At 45.8% G+C, this 21,763-nt stretch overlaps 2 protein-coding genes across 16 annotated transcripts in view; one reads left to right on the top strand and one right to left on the bottom strand.

Moving 5' to 3' along the window:
* The first annotated feature begins 2 nt into the window (after positions 1-2).
* On the top strand, positions 3-3,850 carry LOC147006523 (short transient receptor potential channel 4-associated protein-like). The gene is made up of 5 exons (XM_085868619.1): positions 3-71; positions 1,530-1,641; positions 1,781-1,944; positions 2,093-2,299; positions 3,279-3,850. Exons 2-5 carry the CDS (start codon positions 1,542-1,544, stop codon positions 3,471-3,473), a joined length of 666 nt encoding a protein of 221 aa, XP_085724745.1. The 5' UTR covers positions 3-71; positions 1,530-1,541; the 3' UTR covers positions 3,474-3,850.
* A 3,402-nt stretch (positions 3,851-7,252) lies between these two features.
* Positions 7,253-21,763, bottom strand: part of LOC147006520 (CCR4-NOT transcription complex subunit 9-like) — a 66,933-nt gene continuing 52,422 nt past the window's right edge. For 10 of the 15 annotated variants that reach the window (XM_085868644.1, XM_085868653.1, XM_085868649.1 and 7 more), the window contains exons 3-9: positions 20,689-20,804; positions 20,444-20,515; positions 20,105-20,214; positions 19,523-19,632; positions 14,823-14,921; positions 10,634-10,725; positions 7,253-7,782 (exon numbers count right to left, since the gene is read on the bottom strand). In XM_085868644.1, the coding sequence (XP_085724770.1) occupies positions 7,614-7,782; positions 10,634-10,725; positions 14,823-14,921; positions 19,523-19,632; positions 20,105-20,214; positions 20,444-20,515; positions 20,689-20,804 (768 nt within the window). In that variant the 3' untranslated portion in view covers positions 7,253-7,613. Of the gene's footprint in view, positions 7,783-10,633; positions 10,726-14,419; positions 14,625-14,822; positions 14,922-19,522; positions 19,633-20,104; positions 20,215-20,443; positions 20,516-20,688; positions 20,805-21,763 lie in introns of those variants that run through there. The other 5 variants (XM_085868639.1, XM_085868646.1, XM_085868647.1 and 2 more) reach the window with 5 other exon arrangements.

Here is a 21,763-nt window from a genome sequence, read left to right as displayed (position 1 = left end):
CGAGGGGACAAAGGCCTCCTGAAGAAAGTGATCGAGGTGATGAAGAACGAGTCACCGGGTTTTCTTTTCAGGTGAGCTCAGGATTCGAGTGTCGATGTCAGGTCGACACGATCAGCAGGCGATGTCTCCGATCGTTGCGAAGGTGAACACCTTGTGTTCGCACTGTTGCCTCGTCCTTGTGAGTGAGCGAACTTGTCGGCCATGTTGGAAGAAAGGAAAACCTTTGGACCGCTGTTATATCTGAAAGTTCTCCGTGGGAAAAAAAAAATTGAAACTTGGCACATGTGATGGATTCCCCAGATGGGAAGTAAGTGTGATTTTTTTTTTTTGATGAGGGCATAGGTGGTGGCTTCGTTATGACGTCATAATTGCATACGTCGAACGCTTTGTCCTATCAGTATGAGAATTTTTGAGGTTTATCTCAGGCTAAATTTTTCTGGTGGGGGGTGGGGGGAATATTGACATCATCAGTGACATGGTTTGGCAGCCTTTTTTGGAAAATAAATAAATAAATAAGGCTGCACATTCTCCACCAGTGCTTTCCCCTGCTCCCTCTCTCATCTTGCTCCCCCCTCTCCCCATCCCTCCCCCAATCTACCCTCATGAGTTAGATTTTCCCGCAGAAGTGTTGCCCGTCAGGTGAAAGCTTCAGGTTTGTCACGCACCCAACTTACACTTCACGGCACAGTGCTGTTTCACCCCTGACGGGTCTTGGTTGACTCAAGCTGTGGAGAAGAGCTTCCTCGGGGATGAAACCTCTTTCGTGGACCAGATGTTTCTGCTGAATGTGGGATTGCTGGAGGTACGCGCGACGTCCACGTCGCTGCCATTTTGGTTGCTTTCAGGCGGTGTGATTTTACCATTCTTCAGTTTGTCCCTTGCTCTCACTTGGAGTCAGTGTTTGATCATAAAGACGAGAGCGTCGAAGCGGACGAGTGTTTCTATTCAGTGGCTCGTTAAAAACATCGACACACTCGTTCATCGTGCCACGTTTTGTGATGAAGTAGTTTCTCTGTCCTTCCTCCCTCTCCCCTTTTCCCGCGCCCACTCAGCACATCGTCTCTCGCATCATCAACAACGAATCCTACACGAGGCACATCAACTTCAACCTGCTCGGCAAGCTCATGAAGTTCAACGTGAAAGCCTTCCGGAAGTTCTACACGTCCGTAGCCACGGAAAAGAAGGGGAGGCGTGTGCGTTCACTGTCGATCTGCTTTTATACCTGCACACCAGTTGTGGTTGACCATTTCAATCCATGACCGTGTCCTCCTTTCTTATCGGAAGAGAACATTTGCATGCAGCCATTAATCGGGACGTTTGAGTCCGCCGGTCAAGGAGACTCCTCAGGCAGCACCAACGCTCCGCCAGAGTGTGGTCCTGATGGAGGATGGATGGATTGCTGGTGTATTTGTTTGTACCCGTTGATCGAAGGAACGGTTGAGAGTTTACTTGCCCTCCTCGTACATGCACGGTGGTGTATTTTAAACACGGCTACACATACAAACGGTACTTTTCACTCGTGCTTGCAGTTTGGCGTGTTCATGCAACAGGTGAACAGTTCCTTGGTGGATTCCAACGTGTTCGTCCGCTGCGTGGCACTCTCTCTTGAACACTTCCTGAGCAAGACGGACGATTTTAAAGGTGAAGTGCACGACTTCGGTTTTGAAGCGATTTAAAGGATTCGGGATTGCCACTTCCCAACAACGTAGTCGAACATTGATGCTCATTGGGCAATCGTGTGGTCTGTGTCCCCATCGTCGGATGTGCCGTTTGTGCGCAGTGCTCGATGTGATGACCTCCTGCCGACTGCTCACGTTCATGGCGAGCATCGACAACCAACTGTCCTTCCTCACCAGGCTCATTGAAATTGTCCGAGTGGAGGTTCTCACAAAGGTTAGCTCTCCTGGAGGAGACTCTCGATCGCTCGTCTTCGTCGCCATCGGGGTAACCTTCATTCGGAGTTGAGCCGTGATCTGTACTACGGCCCGATTGGTTCCCCTGGTTGTGACCGGCACGATAGTTATTTCCCCCCTCCTCCCCCCAAACTCCCGTTTTAACAGCATTTGCAATTGTTGTTGCGTGCGGTGAACAGGAGGACATGAGTTATCTCAACACCGGCCTCACAATCCTCGTGCTGGCGTCGCGTAAAGGTGAGCTTCCGGGATACCTGAACGCCCTGCGAGAAAAGGAATATGCACAGAACAAGCCGGGATCTATACTCGGGAAGTTCCAGAGCTTACTGCGATTTTGGAAATCTCACTACATCGTCAAGGACAAGGACAGAATGTCGTTGGAGAACGTAAGGCCTTGCAGAATCTCTCGACTTGCCTTTTCTTTGTTTATAAATGCTTGGCCAACCCAATCTGTGTGCTCGGATGTCTTCAGAGCCTTTTTATTTATTTATATATTGTTTCCGGTACGTCGCTGGGTCACGGGTGGTCTCTCTCAGACCCCTTCCCGACCTTTGACCCAGAAGCTGAAGAGCCACGGATGACTCCGTGATCCAAGAGGTTGCTGAGCAACCACGCACGCCATCTGAGAAGGCTAAGTGTGGCAGGGTCCCCGCTCCAAGACTCGCGTTACCTTACCAATCAATTTAATTGGCCACAGGTGGACTCTAATCAAGGTGTAGAGACATCTCAAGGATGATCTAAGGAAATTGGATGCACCTGAGCTCAATTTGGAGCGTCATAACAAAGGGGTTGAAAACTTTCTGACTCAAGACATTTGAGCTTACGCCACCAGACCTAATTACGTCCTGGCACGTTCACCGCAAGGAATTGTGGGATATGTTTGGGGGTCATTTTATTTCGATACGACAGACGATGGAGTTGTTTCAACGGATGGGGATATCGTCGGTGGTAGTTTGGTGTCCGATGATCACACACAACCAGACAGATGATCTGCGAAGCGATTTGACCTCCTCACTTCCCGAGCTCACGCATGTTGTCGCTGTTAAAGTGTGCTTGCAAGTTCTTGGAGCACAGCTATTGGAAGTAGTCATGATATGACGATACCAGGTGACTTGATGACACATTATGTGACGATACCAGGTGACTTGTATCCTTGTTGATGTGAAACGTTGAGAGAATATTGGTTGTTTTTACATTTGTTTGTTTATGGTTGTTTTTTTTAACCAGGAATTTTGAGTCAGTATTGTAGTTTTAGCTTTACATAAACACTTCATGACGTCATTGAAGGGGGTTTAAGCCTCGTGATTACCTTGCTTTTGACCAGTCCTATCAATACCCCCCCTCCTGTCAACCTCCTCCCCACAGAGTTCCTCCATTTGCTTTGAGCAGTGGAAAGAAACCGTCGAGTTACTCCTCTCGCCGGATCGACAGGCCTCTCATTCCCTTTCGGGGTACATCGATGAAGCGTACGTTGAGACGGACTTGCCCTTTCACCTGACCCATGACCGGGCGCGTGGTGCCCACAACACACATGCTGTTTGTGGAGACGAGCGACTTTAAAATGGACCAATGAAGCTTTTGTATCGAAATCGTTGAGATACGAGTGCCTGGTATAAGAGAGACTGCAGGAGATATGTGGTTGTTTTGATCTCTAACTCTGGTATATATGTGTATATATATATATATATATATATATATATATATATATATATATATATATATATATATATATATATATATATATATATATATATATATATATATATATCATCTGGGGTGCCATGTCAGGAGTATGTACAAAGAGAAGAATGATTGTCTGACACCCACGAGTGCACCCGGCGGAATGCTCTTCGACATGTCACGTGTTATGGTTTGAGGTTTTGAACTTTCGCCGATGTACATTTGAACTTTTTGAAGTGAACTGTACGTTCCCGTGAGCTTCCTTTGTTTTCTTGTCAGGATTACAATCGGAATTAAATAACAATGATAAAATGTTTCAGTGTCTGCAACTTTCCTGCTCCACAATCCATGATGTCAACACAGCAGGACGCTGCTTCCAATGTGAACTGATATTGTATTGATAAACAATGTTAAATAAATAATTTCAGGAGTATTTGTTTCTTTTTTAAATTTTGGAATAGTAGGCTGACGATGTCTGGGAGCTCATGCTGTAAAAGTGGGGCAACAATCGGACACCAAGCAAGCAAAAGAGGGAGGAAACAAAGTAACCAGGCAAAAAGGGGGGTAGAAAAGATCATGGCTACGATGGGGGATGATGTGAGATGGTGATGCACTACCTGCTTGAAACATTGGAGGGAAGAATGATGTTGAACAGCCTGAGGAAGACGGTTGCATGTACAGCAGAAAAGATGTTTTTTTATTATTATTTTTTTTAATACCTTGTCGAGGCTCGTATGAGAGCTAACACACAACGCACATCAAGGGGGGGGCATGAGGGTGGGAGTGGGAAGGACAAAACAGTGGGGAACAGAGACATTTGGAGATCTGTGGAAGGGAGAGGTATGGGGTGGGGAACATGGGGGAATACAAGATGGACATTACAGGGACTTTCAGGAAGGAAGGCAGGAAATTTGAAAGAGGTGGACTTGGTGTGGATTAACGGGGGTAGAAAAGATCAAGGATTTGGATGGGGGATGATAAGAGGTGGTGGTGAACAGCTGTTTTGAAGGCCTGGAGGGAAGAATGGGATTGAATAGAGTGAGAGAGTTTATTCCAAAGGCGGGAAAAAAGAGGAATGAAAGAGTGAAGGTGAGCAGTGATTCGTGATTTCGGTAGTTTTACCAGAAGGGGGTTGTTGGCGGATCTTGAGCGCCCTGCAGAAATGTGGTGGGGACAAATCGCAGAGAGAACAAGGGTGGGTAAGACGAGAGGAGACGGTAGAAGACAGAAAGACCACCGACCTGCCTGTGGTGAGAGAGTGAGAGGCCCCAAGGACTCAGCCTCATCACGGGAGATGCCAATGATCCGAAATGCCTTGGTTTCTACAGCGTGAAGCCGAGAAAGGTGGGAGGCAGGAGCACCAGCCCAGAGGGGAGAGTAGTACTCCATCAGGTTGCGGACGAAAGCTTTGTAAGTGATCAGGAGCTCAGGTGGGCCGAGGAAGGACTTTGCACGACGGAGGATTCCCAGTCGGCAACTGGCTTTGGAGGCCAGGTATGAAATGTGGTTTTCCCAGGAAAGGTCATGGTCGATAGTGAGACCCAGAAGCTTGAAAGGAAGGATTTCTTCCAGAGGATTGTTGAGAAAGTGGATGGGGGGGGGGATTCTAAACGGTGCTTTCGGAGAGACATAGTGAGAGTGTGAGATTTGTCCGGTGTGAAAGACATGTTCCACATGTTGGACCAGTTTGTGATTTTGTCCAGATCTGCAGTGAGTGAAGAAGCTGCTGCTTGCCAGTCTGAGGGATGACAGATGGTACGGCAGAGGGTGGAGTCATCAGCAAAGAGATAAAGAGGATTTTCCAGAGAGTCCGAGAGATCATTGATGAAAACCAGAAAAAGAACAGGGCCCAGAACACTACCTTGAGGAACTCCAGCCCGGACAGGAAGAGGGGATGAATGAACTCTATTTAGGGCCACACGTTGACTGCGACAGGAGAGGAAGTCTGTGAGCCATGAGTGCAGATGGACTTGGATACTAAAGGAAGAGAGTTTAGTGAGCAGCGCAGGGTGCCAGACCGTGTTAAAAGCACGTGATATGTCCAGGGATATGGCTCTCATCTCATGTCTGGCATTGAGGACCTGCATCCATTTTTGGGCGAGCAGAAGCAGCATGTCCAGGGTAGAGTGACCTGGTCTGAAACCAAATTGATGATCAGAAATCAAGCCATTGGAGAAGAGGAAAGATTTGATGTCTGAAGCGATGATGGATTCCATAACCTTGCTGATGATTGGGAGAAGGCTGATTGGTCTGTAGTTTCAGGGATCTGTTTTTGCATCTTTTTATGCAGGGCAGTAATGCTTGCTGAATTCCAAGCGGATGGCAGATGACCATGAGCAAATGAGAGGGTGAATAGAACAGCGAGAGAGGGTGAGCAAGAGCAGAAGAGCAGGTTTTTAGAACACGTGAGCTGATGCTGTCTGGACCGGTTGCAGAATCTGAGTCGAGGTTTGACAGAAAGCTCTCCACCTTGTCAGGAGAAAAGGACACAGAGTCCAGGGACAGCTGGGTGTGACTGGGTAAGGTGGGTACAGAGAGCGATGGGTTTGGGAAACAAGATTTCGATGCAAACACCGAGTTTAAGGATTCAGCCTTTTCACGTGCGGTATCAGCAGTGCAGCAAGAGAGGGGGCAGAAGGCAGTTGAGGATTTGAGGAGGTGGAGTGATGAGATGGAGGTGAAAGGGCAGGGGCAGGAGGCAGCTTTGTGGAGAGGGGGGGCAACTTTGAGAAGGGTGAGTGAGGGGGGTGAATGGTGGGAGAAGGGTGAGTGGGGAGAATTGAGGCTTGGTTTTTACTGACAATGCAACAATGACGTGGCAGTTTCTGTTTACATGAACTCGACTCGCTGAAACCTAGAATCCAAATCCATAACTCTGATGTCTTCTGCAGGATTTGAACCCACAACCTCATGGATACCAGTGCAGTCTTCTCCAGCAGAGAACATTGGGACAAGCATGTGTGTGTTAGTGATGGTGTGTGTGTGTGTGTGTGTGTGTTCACTCAATTTCTTGACTATCCTCCTTCCCTCCCTAACTCATTCATCCCTCCTACATTCCAGTCTCTCCTTTCACAACACGTACACACACCAAACAAACGTTTACAAACACAGCTCTTGTAACATCCGGCATCTCAAGACGGGTGTTGAGGAGTGTGTGAGGAGGTGACACAGATCTTCTCCGTCGCTTGCCCGGCATGCCGTGCTCGCACCAAACAGGTCATTCACGCCGTCCCACCATTGTTAATCAAAGAGCCAAACAAGAATCCCCCCAAGTCTCTCCTTTCTGATGGGCGATTGTTCATTTTGAATGTTGTTTTACTTTTACAAAATAAAACGGTCCCTTTTGCAACATGGTAACGATAACAAACACGAACATGTTACCCTCCTTTTAACACAAATCGGGACTTGGTGCCACTGCACATCCACAACGGATGGGGAAAGGTGTTCACCTGAAATCAAGGTGCACGGTTTCAGGTCGTCACGTTCACCTGGAAGAGCGACGGAGGTGCTGCGGCGCCTCGTTTGCGTCGGGACAGGGAAACCGTGCTCCGATCGTTCCTCGGGTACTCCGACCGTGCCTCCGTCGATTGGACGAGCACGTATAACAAACGATGCAAACGTCACAATTGGAAAACAAATAATTATTTCAAACCAACACCTTTCATTTCTCTCTTTATTTATTTATTTATTTATTTTAACACCCAAGGGTCCAAACAATTGAAGGTTATTTGTCACAGCAGGTGATCAGCAGTTCATTATCCAACTCTGAAAACTTTCACACTTTGCTATGAATTCCAATTTTAAGGCCTTGTTTTAGAAAAACAAGAAGAGGAATAAGAAAGGCTCAAAGACTTTAAAAAAAATATTAAACATGATGTCAAAACAGGTGTCGGTGAAATAAGTTCAAACTATGAACAGAGTCATGTGATCAGCAATGGAGACACTTTCTTGGCTTCACAGTTAACTGAACTCCAAAAGTGGCACAAAAAAGGTGGGCACAGCACTTTCATTCGTCCCGAATCACTGACCCAGCAAGGGGATGCCATAGGAGTCGGTAACTACCCCTTCCCGCAAGTTTTTCTTGAGCTTCGCCAGCACACGCTTTGAGGTCATGTCGCCTTTCAAGAGCGTAGTGAAAGTGTTGTCCATCAGCTGTTGCGGTAGACATTGTCGCAATGCCAGTCGGGCCCTATGGGGGAAGCCAGGTGTGTGAGAGACGAACTACGGCCACAGGTTATGCACGCTGGACCCTTTTCGAACAAACTGAGCATCAAGTGCGTTCCCCAACAGAGCCATATAGCACTGGTAGTGAATAGTGCTGCTCCCGAGACAACAAATACAGTCGTGGCCAAAAAATATTGTCACCCACACACTTTATTCAAACAACTCACAATTTTCTCTCATAAATAAGTTTAAATTAACAAAAGTCTTTTGTTTCCACAATTCTACATTTCACTGTTCATATTCCAGAACGTTTGTTTTTGATTGAGAACTTAATAAATCCTTTTAAATCAGAAAATACGATGAAATGCCATTGATAAAATAATTAAGACCTTCGACTTACTATTTGGTATCAGGGTCTTTGGACAAAAACACTGCAGTGAAGCACTTCCTGGAGCCATGAATGGGATTCCTACTCCTCTCTCCTGGCAGGATGTCCCACTCTTCTTGTACAAACTGCTCCAGTTCTCCCAGATTTGAAGGGGACCTTCTTCCCAACTGCTGTTTTCAGATCTCCCCACAGGTGTCCAATGGGATTGAGATCTGGACTCATTGCTGACCACTTCAGAACAGTCCGGTGTTTTAACTTGAACCATTCCTGGTGATTTTGAAGTGTGTTTGGGGGTCAATGCTCAACCCAGTGTCAGAAAGCTTACAGAGACACAGCTTTTCTAAAATTGGGTAGAACATTGTTCTCCAAAATTCCTCCTTGGTAATCTCCTGATGTCGTGATGCCATGCACACACTCAAGGTACCAAAGACCAGAGGCAGCACAGCAACCCCAAAACATCACTGAACCTCCTCCATGTTTAACTGTAGGGAAGGTGTTCTTTTCTTTGAAGGATTCATTTTGTTTTCTGTAAACACAGACATGATGTTCTTCACCAAAAAGCTCTAATTTGGTCTCATCTGTCCACAAGACATTCTCCCAGAAGGATTTTGGTTTGTTCAGGTGTGTTTTGGGTAAACTCCAGTCAGGCTTTCACATGTCTCTCTCTCTCTCAGTCGTGGTGTCCTCCTGGGTTTCCTTCCATGGAACCCTCTTTCATTGAGTTGGCGATGGATGGTGCGAGTTGAAACTGTCGTACCTTGTGTTTGAAGGTCAGCCTGAATTTGTTTGGCAGTTCATCGAGGTGCTTTCTCCACCATTCGAACAATCCTTCGCTGCAATCTTCGATCAAGTTTTCTCTTGAGGCCAAGTCCAAGGAGGTTGGCTACAGGGCCATGGACTTAAACTTCCTGATAACATTGTGTGTGGTGGACACAGAAACATCAAGGTCTCTGGAGATGGACTTGTAACCTTGAGGTTGTCCATGCTTGGATACAATCTTGTGTCTGACCTCCTCAGACAATTCTCTGGTGTTCTTTCTTTTCTCCGTGCTCATTGCGGAACACACAGTGACTCAAAACATCAGAATGACTCCTTTTCTCCACTCAAACTGGTTGAATGAATGATTTTTATATTACAGGTACCTGCAGCTCACCACAGGTGAGTTCAGTTCCAAAGTAAAAGAGAATCACCTGCTTCAAATCTAATGATTTCTAACAACTTCTAAAAGGTGCCAATAAGATTGTCCGGGACATTTTATGATTTCTGAGTTGAATAAGCGAAGATTTAGTTATTATTTTTCAGTTTTTTTTTTTTGGTTCCAATACAAACCAAAGAAATACATTTGTGGAGAACAAAAGATGTTTTAATTTCAACAATTTTCTGCAAGAAACGGTGTATTATTTGAAAAAAAAAGTCCAAGGGTGCCAATATTTTTGGCCGTGACAGTATTTGTGGAGATTTGTGGCAGGTGCAGCAAAAGGTTGGAGTTTAGTTTCAGGTAAGATTCTCATTCCTGAATGAACCCAATTTTACGTGATCGGACGCATGACGCGTGAAAGCTTTCGAAAGAACTTGAAAAGCCTGGTGTCGGTTTCGTGGTTCGGGTGGCTGGCTTGGGATCTTAGGGTCCTGAGTTGGAGCACCGTCGGCTGCCGAACTAACACCAGGTGGGGTGGACTCAGCCCGTCATCCTTCCGAGGTTAGCGAAAAGAGTCCCAGTGTGCCTGCGCAGGGGCACAGCATCAGCGGTACAGCTGTGCTCCAACAAAATGACAGCTACCCGGCAGCCAAGCTGCCGTATGGTAAGAAGAAGAGAGGAACTCGAACCTCCTGCACATTTCATGTTTTTCACAATGCCTTTCCTCGACGTCGAAGCTGCGTAGATTCCACAGCAAAAGTGGTGAACAACAACACAAAAAGCTTCTGAAGCAGAGCTTGTCTCCCTGTGTGGAGCAAATATTCAACCGTCAGCAAAATCAAAACCTATAACCCAGACGAGACAGTTCAAAGGCAGGTGCGTCACCTCCGCAGTCTGCACATCCATCCATCGGGACCATACTCCGCACGGAGAGAGAGAGAGCGTCGGTGCTGCCGAAGCGGTCTCCTGGGCGATCGGGCACAATGCTGAACAGGCCGCCACTCCCGACGCAGGAGACTCGAACGGCTCGATCATCCGAGCAAGCCGGTGCTCATTTTGCCGGCCTCGGAAGGGAGATCGGCTGAGTCAACCCCACCTGGTATTAATTCATCAGCCAAGCAGGATTTAAACTTCAACCCCGGATCCCAAACCCTCCGCCCGAACCATGAAGCCAACACCAGGAACAGTCTGCACAGTCCAAGTCAGAAGGTTTGTCCCGATGCATATTAGTGGTGACGGATCATAAAAACTCCCTTTCAAACAGGTAAACGAGTGAAAGGTAACCACTTCCTGCCGGTTATCCACTTCAGTGCAGACACATATAAGACATCACGAGTTACTTCGACTCACCGGGGATCGTCCGAAAGACGCATGTAGCACCTGAGCACAAGAGTGAGGTGACGAGGTGAAGGTTCTTTCGAAAGTGTCAGCACCAATTTCTCCTGAGTGTGAAAAATTCATCATTTGTTGGTAAACTGACACAGTTGCACAAGTGTATCCATCAATAAAATGACAAAGCATTGTGTCCATGAACGTACGTGGAACTTTGACGAGAAGCCGGGAAGCATTTGGTGCTGCACCCATTTGTTAAATTTACTCCGGATGATACCGCTTTGTCCTTTACCCTTCACACAACAATCTACATAACAATGAGCATGTTCGTCCATTGGTTGGACAGCAGGCCTGACTCCACCCACGATTGTAACCGAAACGTAAAAATAAAATCACACGGCTGCCGTGTCGGAGCGACGGGGAGCCAAATAAATCTTCGGAGCTGTCGCATACTCAATGGTCATGCCCTCCCTATAAGTTTTCCCTTCAGTGTAATACGACCAAAACGACCGTTAAAAGGATCATCAAACGTCGAAAGGTTCGAGCCGACATCATGTCACGGGCCTTGTGAAGGCCATGGTAAGTGTAGGCCCTCAGGCCTCGAGGTCAGTGCAATTTGCATTAGGATGCTCATGGTCAACAAAGAGTTGCTAATTCCACGGGGTTTCTGGGTATCGCGTGGGATTGTGAGTTGGACAGGCGACCGTGATGGGTCCGTGACACGCACGAGCCATGCTGTTGCTGTTTTTCGATCGTAGTTCCTGGAAGCTCCGTCGGTATCGATTTTTTTCCGCCATCAATTTGCATATAAGTAAATATGGGGGCAATACCCCCTGGGTGCTCACCTGGCATCGCCTCGATAACATAACCAGGGAACCACCGGTAGGCATGGATGACCCACAAAATATGCAATTGAGAAGAAAGTAAAAACCTATTGATTTCTTATAAATGCCGTGAACTAAACATGGTACATACATGGTGAGGAATATGTCTGGTGTTGGCTTCATGGGTGGAGCGGTGGGCTTGGGATCCGAGGATCCTGAGTTCGAATCCCCCTTGGCTTTTGAAATAATACCAGGTGAGGTTGACTCTGCCCGTCATCCTTCCGAGGTACGCAAAATGAGTGCCAGCATGCTGGTATCCTATGTTGGAGGGCTGACCCGTCGAGGGTCGTGCCCACTCGCCCAGGAGTCTGCCGAGGCAGCACCAATGCTCTCCATGATCCCAATGATGATGAATGTTGTGCTAAAGTTTCATTTAAATTGTTTGTGCAGTTTCAGAGAAAAAAAAAAAGGAATGTATGGTTGTGGCCAAAAATATTATCACCCTTCCACTTTTTTTCAAATAACTCACAATTTTCTCAAAAATAAGTTTAAATTAACAAAAGTATTTTGTCTCCACAATTCTACATTACACTGTTAATATTACAGAACCTTTGTTTTTGATTGAGAACTTAATAAATCCTTTTAAATCAGAAAATACGATGAAATGGCATTGATAAAATAATTAACACCCTCGACTTACTATTTGGTATCACGGCCTTTGGACAGAATACCTGCAGTGAAGCACTTCCTGTAGCCATGAATGAGATTCCTACTCCTCTCTCCTGGCAGGATGTCCCACTCTTCTTGTACAAACTGCTCCAGTTCTCCCAGATTTGAAGGGGACCTTCTCCCAACTGCTGTTTTCAGATCTCCCCACAGGTGTTCAATGGGATTGAGATCTGGACTCATTGCTGCCCACTTCAGAATAGTCCGGTGTTTTATCTTGAACTATTCCTGGTGATTGTTGAAGTGTGTTTGGGGGTCAATGCTCAACCCAGTGTCAGAAAGGTTACAGAGACACAGCTTTCTTATAATCGGCAAAAACATTGTTCTCCAAAATTCCTCCTTGGTAATCTCCTGATGTCATGATGTCATGCACACACTCAAGGTACCCAGTACCAGAGGAAGCACAGCAACCCCAAAACATCACTGAACCTCCTCCATGTTTGACTGTAGGGAAGGTGTTCTTTTCTTTGAAGGATTCATTTTGTTTTCTGTAAACATATGGATGATGTGTTTTCTCTAAAAGCTCAAATTTGGTCTCATCTGTCCACAGGACATTCTCCCAGAAGGATCTTGGTTTGTTCAGGTGTGTTTTGGTGAACTCCAGTCGGGCATTCTTATGTCTCTCTCTCAGCAGTGGGGTCCTCCTGGGTCTCCTTCCATGGAATCCCCTTTCATTGAGTTGGCGATGGATGGTATGAGTTCAAACTGTCGTACCTTGTGTTTGAAGGTCAGCCCGAATCTGTTTGGCAGTTCGTCGAGGTGCTTTCTCCACCATTCGAACAATCCTTCGCTGTGACCTTCAATCAAGTTTTATCTTGCGGCCACATCCAGGGAGGTTGGCTACAGTGTCATGGGCCTTAAACCTCCTGATAGCATTGTGTACGTTGGACACAGTTAACATCAAGGTCTCCAGAGATGGACTTGTAACCTTGAGATTGTCCATGCTTGGCTGCAATCTTGTGTCTGACCTCCTCAGACAATTCTCTGGTGTTCTCTATTTTCTCCGTGCTCATTACGGAACACACAGTGACACAAAACAGCAGAATGACTCCTTTTCTCCACTCAAACTGGTTGAATGAGTGATTTTTATATTACAGGTACCTGATGCTCACAACAGGTGAGTTCAATTCCAAAGTTAAGGAGAATCACCTCCTTGAAATCTATTTCTAACAACTTCTAAAAGGTGCTAAAAGGTCCGGGACATTTTAGGATTTCTCTGTGGAATAAGCTGAGATTTAGTATTTTTTTTCAGCTTTTTATCCTGCCTCTTCCCCCCCCCCCCCCCGGAGGGAGGGAGCGGGATATTGTAATCGTCTGGTTTGTTTGTCTGTTTGTTTGTCTGTCTGTTAGCAACTTTACGGTAAAACGGCTTTAGCAAACACTATCAAATTTAATCCACAAGTGGGCAATGAACCTTGGACGACCCCATTAACTTTTGGGTCCAATTGGATCAAAGGTCAAGGTCAAGGTCACGAAAAGGTGAAAATCGTTTTTCGCTCATAACTTCGTCAAAAATGATCTGATTTACTTCAAACTCAGCTTATAGTGAACCTTATTCTATTTGTCACTTATAATCCTACCCATTCCTACAGTGAAAAATGCATATTTGTGAAGATCGGTGGGGTCCGAAGTTTTGGGGGTCATGGTCATCGGTCAAAATTACAAATTTTCCATTAAAGCGAAAACGTGGTTCCGAAAATACAACTTTACGGGAAAACGGCTGGCTCAAACACTCTCAAATTGTATCCACAGGTGGGTAATGAAGCTCGGACGACCCCATTAACTTGTGGGTCCAATTAGGTCAAAGGTCAAGGTCAGGTCACGAAAAGGTCAAAATCGTTTTTCGCTCATAACTTCGTCAAAAATGGTTTAATTGACTTCAAACTAAGACTAAAATATTCCTTATTCTATTCCTTATAATCAACATTCAGGTTAAGGATGTGTCAAATTTAAGTTGGATCCCCAAAATAACTTTATGCCTTAAATGGGCGGGATTTGTTGTGCCTGGCACCACTTGTTTTGTTTTGTTTCACTGCAAACCAAATAAATACATACAGTTTGTGGAGAACAAAATATTTTTTAATATCAACAATTTCCTGGAAGAAATGGTGCATTGTTTGAAAAAACAAATACAAAGGTGCCAATATTTTTGGCCACGACTGTATTTGTGGACGGACGGACGGACGGCGCGCCATTCCATCAGCTCCGCGGAGTTGCGTTCCAAGTGAGCTAAAAATGATCCAGTATATCCAACCTCTTTGGACGTGGCTGCAAGAGGAAAACTTGATCGAAGATTGCAGCGAAGGATTGTTCGAATGGTGGAGAAAGCACCTCCATGAACTGCCAAACAGATTCAGGCTGACCTTCAAACACAAGGTACGACAGTTTCAACTCGCACCATCCGTCGCCCACTCAATGTAAGGGGATTCCATGGAAGGAGACCCAGGAGGACCCCACCACTGAAAGAGAGAGAGACTCAGTAAGTTTATGTGACGTGGGTGATGGCACGATCGCGGAGAGGTGAGTTAAATATTCTGTTGTTTCAATTGGGTGATGAAGAAATATATCATGACGGATGTCGGAACCACGGCCCGTAGGTCTTCCTTTGACGCACGATACGTGCAGCAAGTTTTGAGTAAAGTTAAACACGAACTTACGAGAGTCATGGCAACTTGTGCAAAGCGTTCGTACGTCTGGCAAACGTACGGCAGGCCCAAGTCATCCAGGAGAATCATTTGTAAAATAAACGTTGCCACCTGACAAAACAAAACATGCAACCAAATCAGTCACCGCATATATACATCGTATAAATATGTTAGAAAGCGTTTGCTGTTTCGCCATGTGTATGAAAGTTTCCATGGCCGCTGTCACCCCCCATCCCAGCTGTGTCCAAATCAGGGACCAAATTACCGGACCCGGCCATCATCAGCATTGGCGAATCGTCATTTACTCCATCGGTTCAACCAAACAAACTGTTGTCAGCGCAGCAGCCGCTACTGAGGCCAGAGCCGGCAATGGCCACCGCCGAGGACCTACAACCCACTCCTCCAATTAAGGATGGATGACAATACATCACTCAATGAGAATGTAAAGCAAATGCAGCCAACCCCATGTCTTGATGGTGTAATCATCAAACCTGCCTCCTCATGGGGTGGCTACAGGGCACTCGGTAGGTGGACGTGCCCCGGCACATCCATCCACGAATACCGCTCCATTCCAAGCTTCGAATTTCCATCCTGATATGTTGCCGTGTCATCAGGCACCACACCTACCATCTTTGGTGACGGCACATGGGCATCCGCCTCCTCTACACATGTGAGGGCCAGAGATCAGAGAGAAAGGAACGGCGTTCTTCATCTTTCAGGTACAGAAACTGGTTGATTCAGGTTATGTGAAGAAATTGAGTGATGCAGAAGTTGATGCTTCAAACGAATCCTGGTTTGTCCCTCACCAGGTAGTCAGACACAATGGGAAGTATCGATTGGCATTCAACTGTTCGTTCCGGTGTAAAGGCATGGTTCTCAATGAACACCTTATCCCTGGACCTGTGATGGGCCCTTCTTCACTTGGTGTCCTACTCCGCTTCAGGCAACATAGCGTTGCAATCTCTGGGGACATAAAAGCTATGTTCCACCAAGTGCGTCCACTGCCGGAGGATAGGCCATTGCTCCGAAGCGTCAATTATTATCCATGCCACGATTGGAGCTATCTGCTGCACTCACTGGAGCTCAGCTTGCCCACCTACTCCTCGAAGAGCTTACCTTGACTGTGCAGCAGGTGACTTTGTGGAGTGATTCAACGACTGTTCTCAACTGGCTCCACTCTGATTCCTGTTGCTATAAGGTGTCTGTTGGCACCCGAGTGGCTGAAATACAGACGCTTACTGATGGTCAGAATTGGCGTTATGTCAACACAAGGGAGAATCCTGCGGACGACATTCCTCGAGGCAGATGTCCTTGAACAAGATGCTGTGCATCCAATTGTTTTGGATCCTCATCACCCAGTAACCAAGCTCCTCGTTTGAGAATATGATGACCAACTGCTTCACTGTGGTCCGGAGCGAATTCTCGCTGAAGTACGTCTCAAGTACTGGGGTTTACGTGGTCGAGAGGCTGTTCGTCGACACCAACATCAATGCCGAGCGTGCCGGAAATGGCGCGCCAACCCAGAGGTGCCAAGAATGGCTGGATCTACCACCTGCACGATTACGACTGCACAATCCTGCCTTCTACTCTACCGGAGTGGATTGCTTTGGTCCTTTTACCATAAAGAATTGGAAGAAGGACAGAGAAGCGCTGCGGTATAATCTTCAAGTGCCTCACCACCCGCGGTGTACATTTGGACCTCCTGGAGGGTCTCGATGCCGATTCCTTTCTGATGTCCGTTCGTCGCTTCATCGCTCGCAGGGGGAAACCTCACGAGATCTTCTCGGACAGAGGAACCAATTTTCGCCAAAACCAATGATCTGGCGTCACAGCCAGATCCTTGCCGATCACTTTTGGTCGAACTTCATCAAGTATCACCTCCCAAGTCTCCAGCTTCGGCAGAAGTGGCAGAAGGAGAGCAAGGAGTTGACTACTGATGATGTGGAGCTAATCGTCGATTCCAAGTTGCCTCGTGCCAAGTGGCCAGTTGGGAAGGTCATGGAGACCTTTCCGGGTCCAGATGGCCGTGCTCGAACTGCCAGGATTCAAGTTCGTGGCAAGAGCTATCTATATTCGACCTCTCGCTAAACTGATCTGGCTGCCAAAGCTTGAGGACAATGAATGAGGGGCCAATGGATTGAGAGACTTTCTTTTTCTGCAAATTTATTCCACAAATTTGGGGGTGGCTTGTTCGAAAGTCTTTGCTGTTTTACCATGTGTATGAACGATTTGTTTTCCCATGTGTATGAAAGCTAATTATTAAATACCTATTAATCAGGATTGTTATAATGATTGGTGTGTAATGCTGTTTACTTTATTCTCCTGCAATGGACATGCTTCTTCAAACAAATCGATTAAAGAGCAGGTTTTGGGTCGCTGATGACTTCGCGTGATTCGAAGGCTGTAAGCACACATTAATCGTTGGGTATTTATTTCCTTACATTTGAAACTCAAAATATGCTAAAATTAACTTTTCAGTCAAAACTTTTGTCAGTGATCGAAAAACGGTCCGGAAGTTACCGAAGATGCTATGACGTCACGTTCTCCGAAAACTTCGTGAACATTCGGAAACAGCGTGTGAACAATGGCGAGCGTTTTCTGTGTTTTGAGTGTTTTCATTCCGATATTGTCGAGGACGAGTCGGAGGATGATGGGAATTTATACTATGGAGTTTCTGGCCCTGAGCCATATAAATTTGAGCCACTTGCAAGTGCCAGAAAACGGCCAATTTCGTGTACAAGTGGCAGGACTGACTGTCTGGCATTTCACACTGACAGACCCCACCAGGCAGATTGGTTTGTAGATTTTCATTTTCTTGTTCAATGCATAAAATAATGTAAAATTTGATTCGTCTGTGACTTGAGATAATAATTTATTTTAACCCTCGAGTAGCCTGGTGTTGGCTCAGTGGTTCGGGTGGTGTCTTGGGATCCTCGGGTCCTGAGTTCAATCCCCGTCGGACGCTGAATTAATACACCAGGGGGTTGACTCAGCCTGTCATCCTTCCGAGGTCGGCGAAATGAGTACCAGTTCCAGTGTGTGTACTGGTAGAGGGGCACTGCATCAGCGACACAGTCGCGCTTCAAGAAATGATAGCTACCCCGGCAGCTAAGCTGCCATACGACCACCACCAACCCTCTAGTCAGTCAAGAGTCAGAAATAGAATGAATCAATAATGGACCCAAATATATTATACACCGTCGTCTTGGCGTTGAAGTCTTTCTGACAGCTGAGCTTGACACCACCGAAAGTGAACAGTAAGAACAAACCCAAACTTTCAAGAGACTTGTGGCATATCGATCTATAATTACAGCAGTGTGTGTGTGTGTGTGTGTGTGTGTGTGTGTGTGTGTGTGTGTGTGTGTGTGTGTGTGTGTGTGTGTGTGTGTGTGTGTGTGACCGCTGTTTCTCAACAACCACTGGTCCGATCTAATTGAAACTTGCCAGGTATATTGCTGGGGCCCTGTGGATGTGCCTTTTCAAGGTTTGATATTAATCGGACGAGTGCTTCCCAAGTTATGGCCATTTATTTACCAACCAATGACAGGACACGTTGCTGCGTGGGCGTGGCCGATGGGGAAGAGATTCTCAGCCGCGTTCCCCATTACGGGTCACAACGTACGGACTTCCGGATAGTGTACTCTAATAATTTCTCTCGATTTCTTATGCGCATTTATAGATAAACACAATGCCCCAATCCAGTCGTCGTTTACGAGAGCGAAAGAACAGTTTTTTTTTGTTTTTGCACGTACATTTTTTTTTCTTTTCTTTTTCTCTTCTCTTCTCTTTGTGTTTTTCCTTGCGATGACATTGCGAAAAGGCAAAATACGTTGGCGCTAATTGAATAATTGGCCATTAAAACTAAATTGCGAATAATCGTAGGTGACACCGTGTGAGAAGATGAAGCAGGAGCCAGCTGAGGAGGAGGAGAAGGCTGAATGGTGGGGCACTGCGTCACGCTTCAGTCCCACTTGAGCAGTTGTTTTGAAACCGAGCTCACTCATTGCGTTGCCTTCGTAATCCTCGGCTGTGAAATTGTCACCACAAATGACAAGTCTATCCAAAGGGTCCTCTTTAATTCGCCCGTTTTGTTTGTACAAATCTTATCCACTGCAGTGAATGTTTGATTCCTTCGGGAATTGGTGGGAGCGATTACCCGTTTTCCAGCCATTTTCGCAAAACATGACGACACACGTATGAGGCATGATGTACAAATGTCCAAATAACTTTGTTCTTCAATAATTCAAAATAAAAAAGGATAATATAGACACTAGACAGTTGCAAGCTCAAAAAAAGCGAAAGAACGGCCCGCTCAACTGGACACTTCTTCAATGAGCGAGTGAGCGCCGCTTTGTTTTGGAGAACGTGACGTCACCATCCATATATGGGCACGTGGCTGTTTTTTTCAACAGCCTCGAGAAATAACAACTTCGGAGTTAAATTTCACTAATTTTCCCAATAGTTAGGCAACCACAATAGTTTGCATCGAACTATTTAATGCACATATAATCATATTGATAAATTTTCAGAACATGTTTGGTGACTCGCAACCTGCTCTTTAATAAGCGATTATAATGGAGCTGAAACAACGAAAGCAAAATCGTTAAGAACAGCAAGCATGAAGTAAACACCATTAAGGAAGCATCACTGAGTACCTGACATGACAAATCACACCGATGTTCCCCCTTATCAAGAGGCGTGCACGAACCTACCGTTTTTGAAAGTTCACAATCAAATTCCATGATGCGCAAGCAAAGAGGGATGACCTCTGTGCCAATAAGGAAGATGATCACACTCCGTGCATTTCTCTTTACCAGAGCACCTAAACACAGGAATCAAAAGTATTTCCATGACAACCAAAGATTAATACTACGTACCATAATCGCTTACTTACAACAGCACAAGGAAAACAATCCACTCACTCTAACAATGTTGATTAATTTTGGAAACTCTCTCCCAGTGATGTAACAGAACCACTCAATCAAAGGTTGTTTTTAAGATTAAAAAAAAAACCAAAGAAAAAACAAGGAAAACTGATGTTCCAGGGTTTTTCAAAGTGAAAACAAATAACACAAGTCTACCTGGATGTGAACCTGGTCAACACATTTTAATGTCTGCACTTTCACAATGCAGAGCATCGAGGCGGGAAGACAGAGGGGCGCAAGATGCCGGAAGAGAGAGGGGCGCAAGATGCCGGAAGAGAGAGGGGCGCGAGAGGCCGGAAGACAGAGGGGCGCCAGCGATTCGGAAGATCACCCGAGTTGAGAGCAAAACAATGTGTCCATGAAACTTACCAATGACTCCTAAGCTTGACAAACGCAAGTACTCAAAGGGTTTCGTTTGGCTCGTGGTATGAAGGAAAGGAAAAAGAAAAAAGAGCATTTGTGCGGAGACAAATGCGTCCCTGAAAAAAAAATAAAAGATACACAAATCACCTTCCAAATGAAAGCTTTCCCATTCCAAGGATTTAGAAAGAGGGACAATTATCGAATTTAAAAAACTTCAATTTTTTGTGAATAATACATCACAAGTATATTTGAGATATATTTGAATGTAAATTGTAATGTTTCCTCGAAGAGGTCAAATTTGTGAAGGTGTCGATTGTCAGGATGAATTGAGGGTTTCTGGGTCACCCGTACCAGTTCTTGAGGACATCCACCTGTCGGGAGTCAGGGGTGCCGAACGCATCATCATGGAACATCCTTCTGTTTAACAAATGCCTAACCTGAGGAATGCTGATCACCTTGTGACCATTCTCCTTTTTTATGACAAAAAAAACAAACAAAAAACAAATCTCCCCCCCCCGCCAAACCTCCCACTCCCACCACCCCCCCCCAAGTAATATAAAAAAGGGGAGAGGAGGTGCAATAGATCAGACCTGGTCTCCGGATGCGAGGCAATACGTTGTAACAATGACAGGACATTGCAAATACGGGCCGACAGACGAGCGGTCAGAGTGGGAGGGTTGAGCGAAGGGTAGACGTTCACGATCTCCTACAAAACACATTGCCAATGCATTGATGAGCCTCCGCCACACATTTCCTTCATATTCAGCACATGTCCGTAATAATATCTGGGCATGAAGCAAGTAAAATGATTTTGGGATCGCAGACAAAAGTCATGGGACACATGATTTTATTTCTATATTTTGGCAATTACTGTAAAGTCAGACCCTGACATTGGCGGGGGAAACTTTCCAGAAAAATGCCGCAAATGTCAAATCCGCAAATGTCGGGGCATTGTTTCAATGGGAAAAGGGGGATAAGTTCCCGGTGGTTTCAAGAGGTAAAAGCACAAAAAATCCCGTGAAAAGCCACGAATACGTCCGCAAAAAAACGCGAATACGCAAAGCAGCGAATGTAGAAGGTTGGAAAAACCGCGAATACACGAAGCACAGGCCTGCAAATCTAGAAGCAGGTCAGAAAAACCGCGAATACACGAAGCACAGGCCTGCAAAAGCAGAAGCAGGTCACATTTTATGAACCGGAAGTAGTGGAACCGCAAATGTCAGGGTCCGACTGTGTTTATAATTTTTTTTTTTACAGGAAATAATATTACGGGACTTTTGGTAACCATTATTTATGTACATATACACTTTACCACCTACCTCCACCACCATCACATAACTTTAAATGATTGATATATATGTAATAGAAACACTCGCTCCTTTTCAGAGCAACCGGGGAGTGGGAGGGGGGGGTGTCGTGGAGGAAGTGAGCCAAATATATTTAGTACAATGGCTTAAAATACACCGTCAGCAGCAGGGATCAGTAAACCACTTGCACCGTGGCATTTGTACAAGCGAATATCATACGTCATCGTCCGATGACAAAAATCGTTCGTTGCCCCATGGCGGTTATGCCCATGACCTGAGCCAGGGTCCTGCTAACAGGAATACAATTTATTTTATTATGCTCTAACAGGAATACAAACAACAAGGAAAAATGTTTCAA

This window comes from Eptatretus burgeri, unplaced genomic scaffold, assembly GCF_056783735.1.
Source record: "Eptatretus burgeri isolate ZD-2024b unplaced genomic scaffold, Ebu_testis_v1 Ebu_testis_scaffold_3168, whole genome shotgun sequence".
Taxonomy (NCBI): domain Eukaryota; kingdom Metazoa; phylum Chordata; class Myxini; order Myxiniformes; family Myxinidae; genus Eptatretus; species Eptatretus burgeri.
Note: the sequence above shows the minus strand (reverse complement) of the source record. Positions and strands in the feature narration are given on the sequence as shown.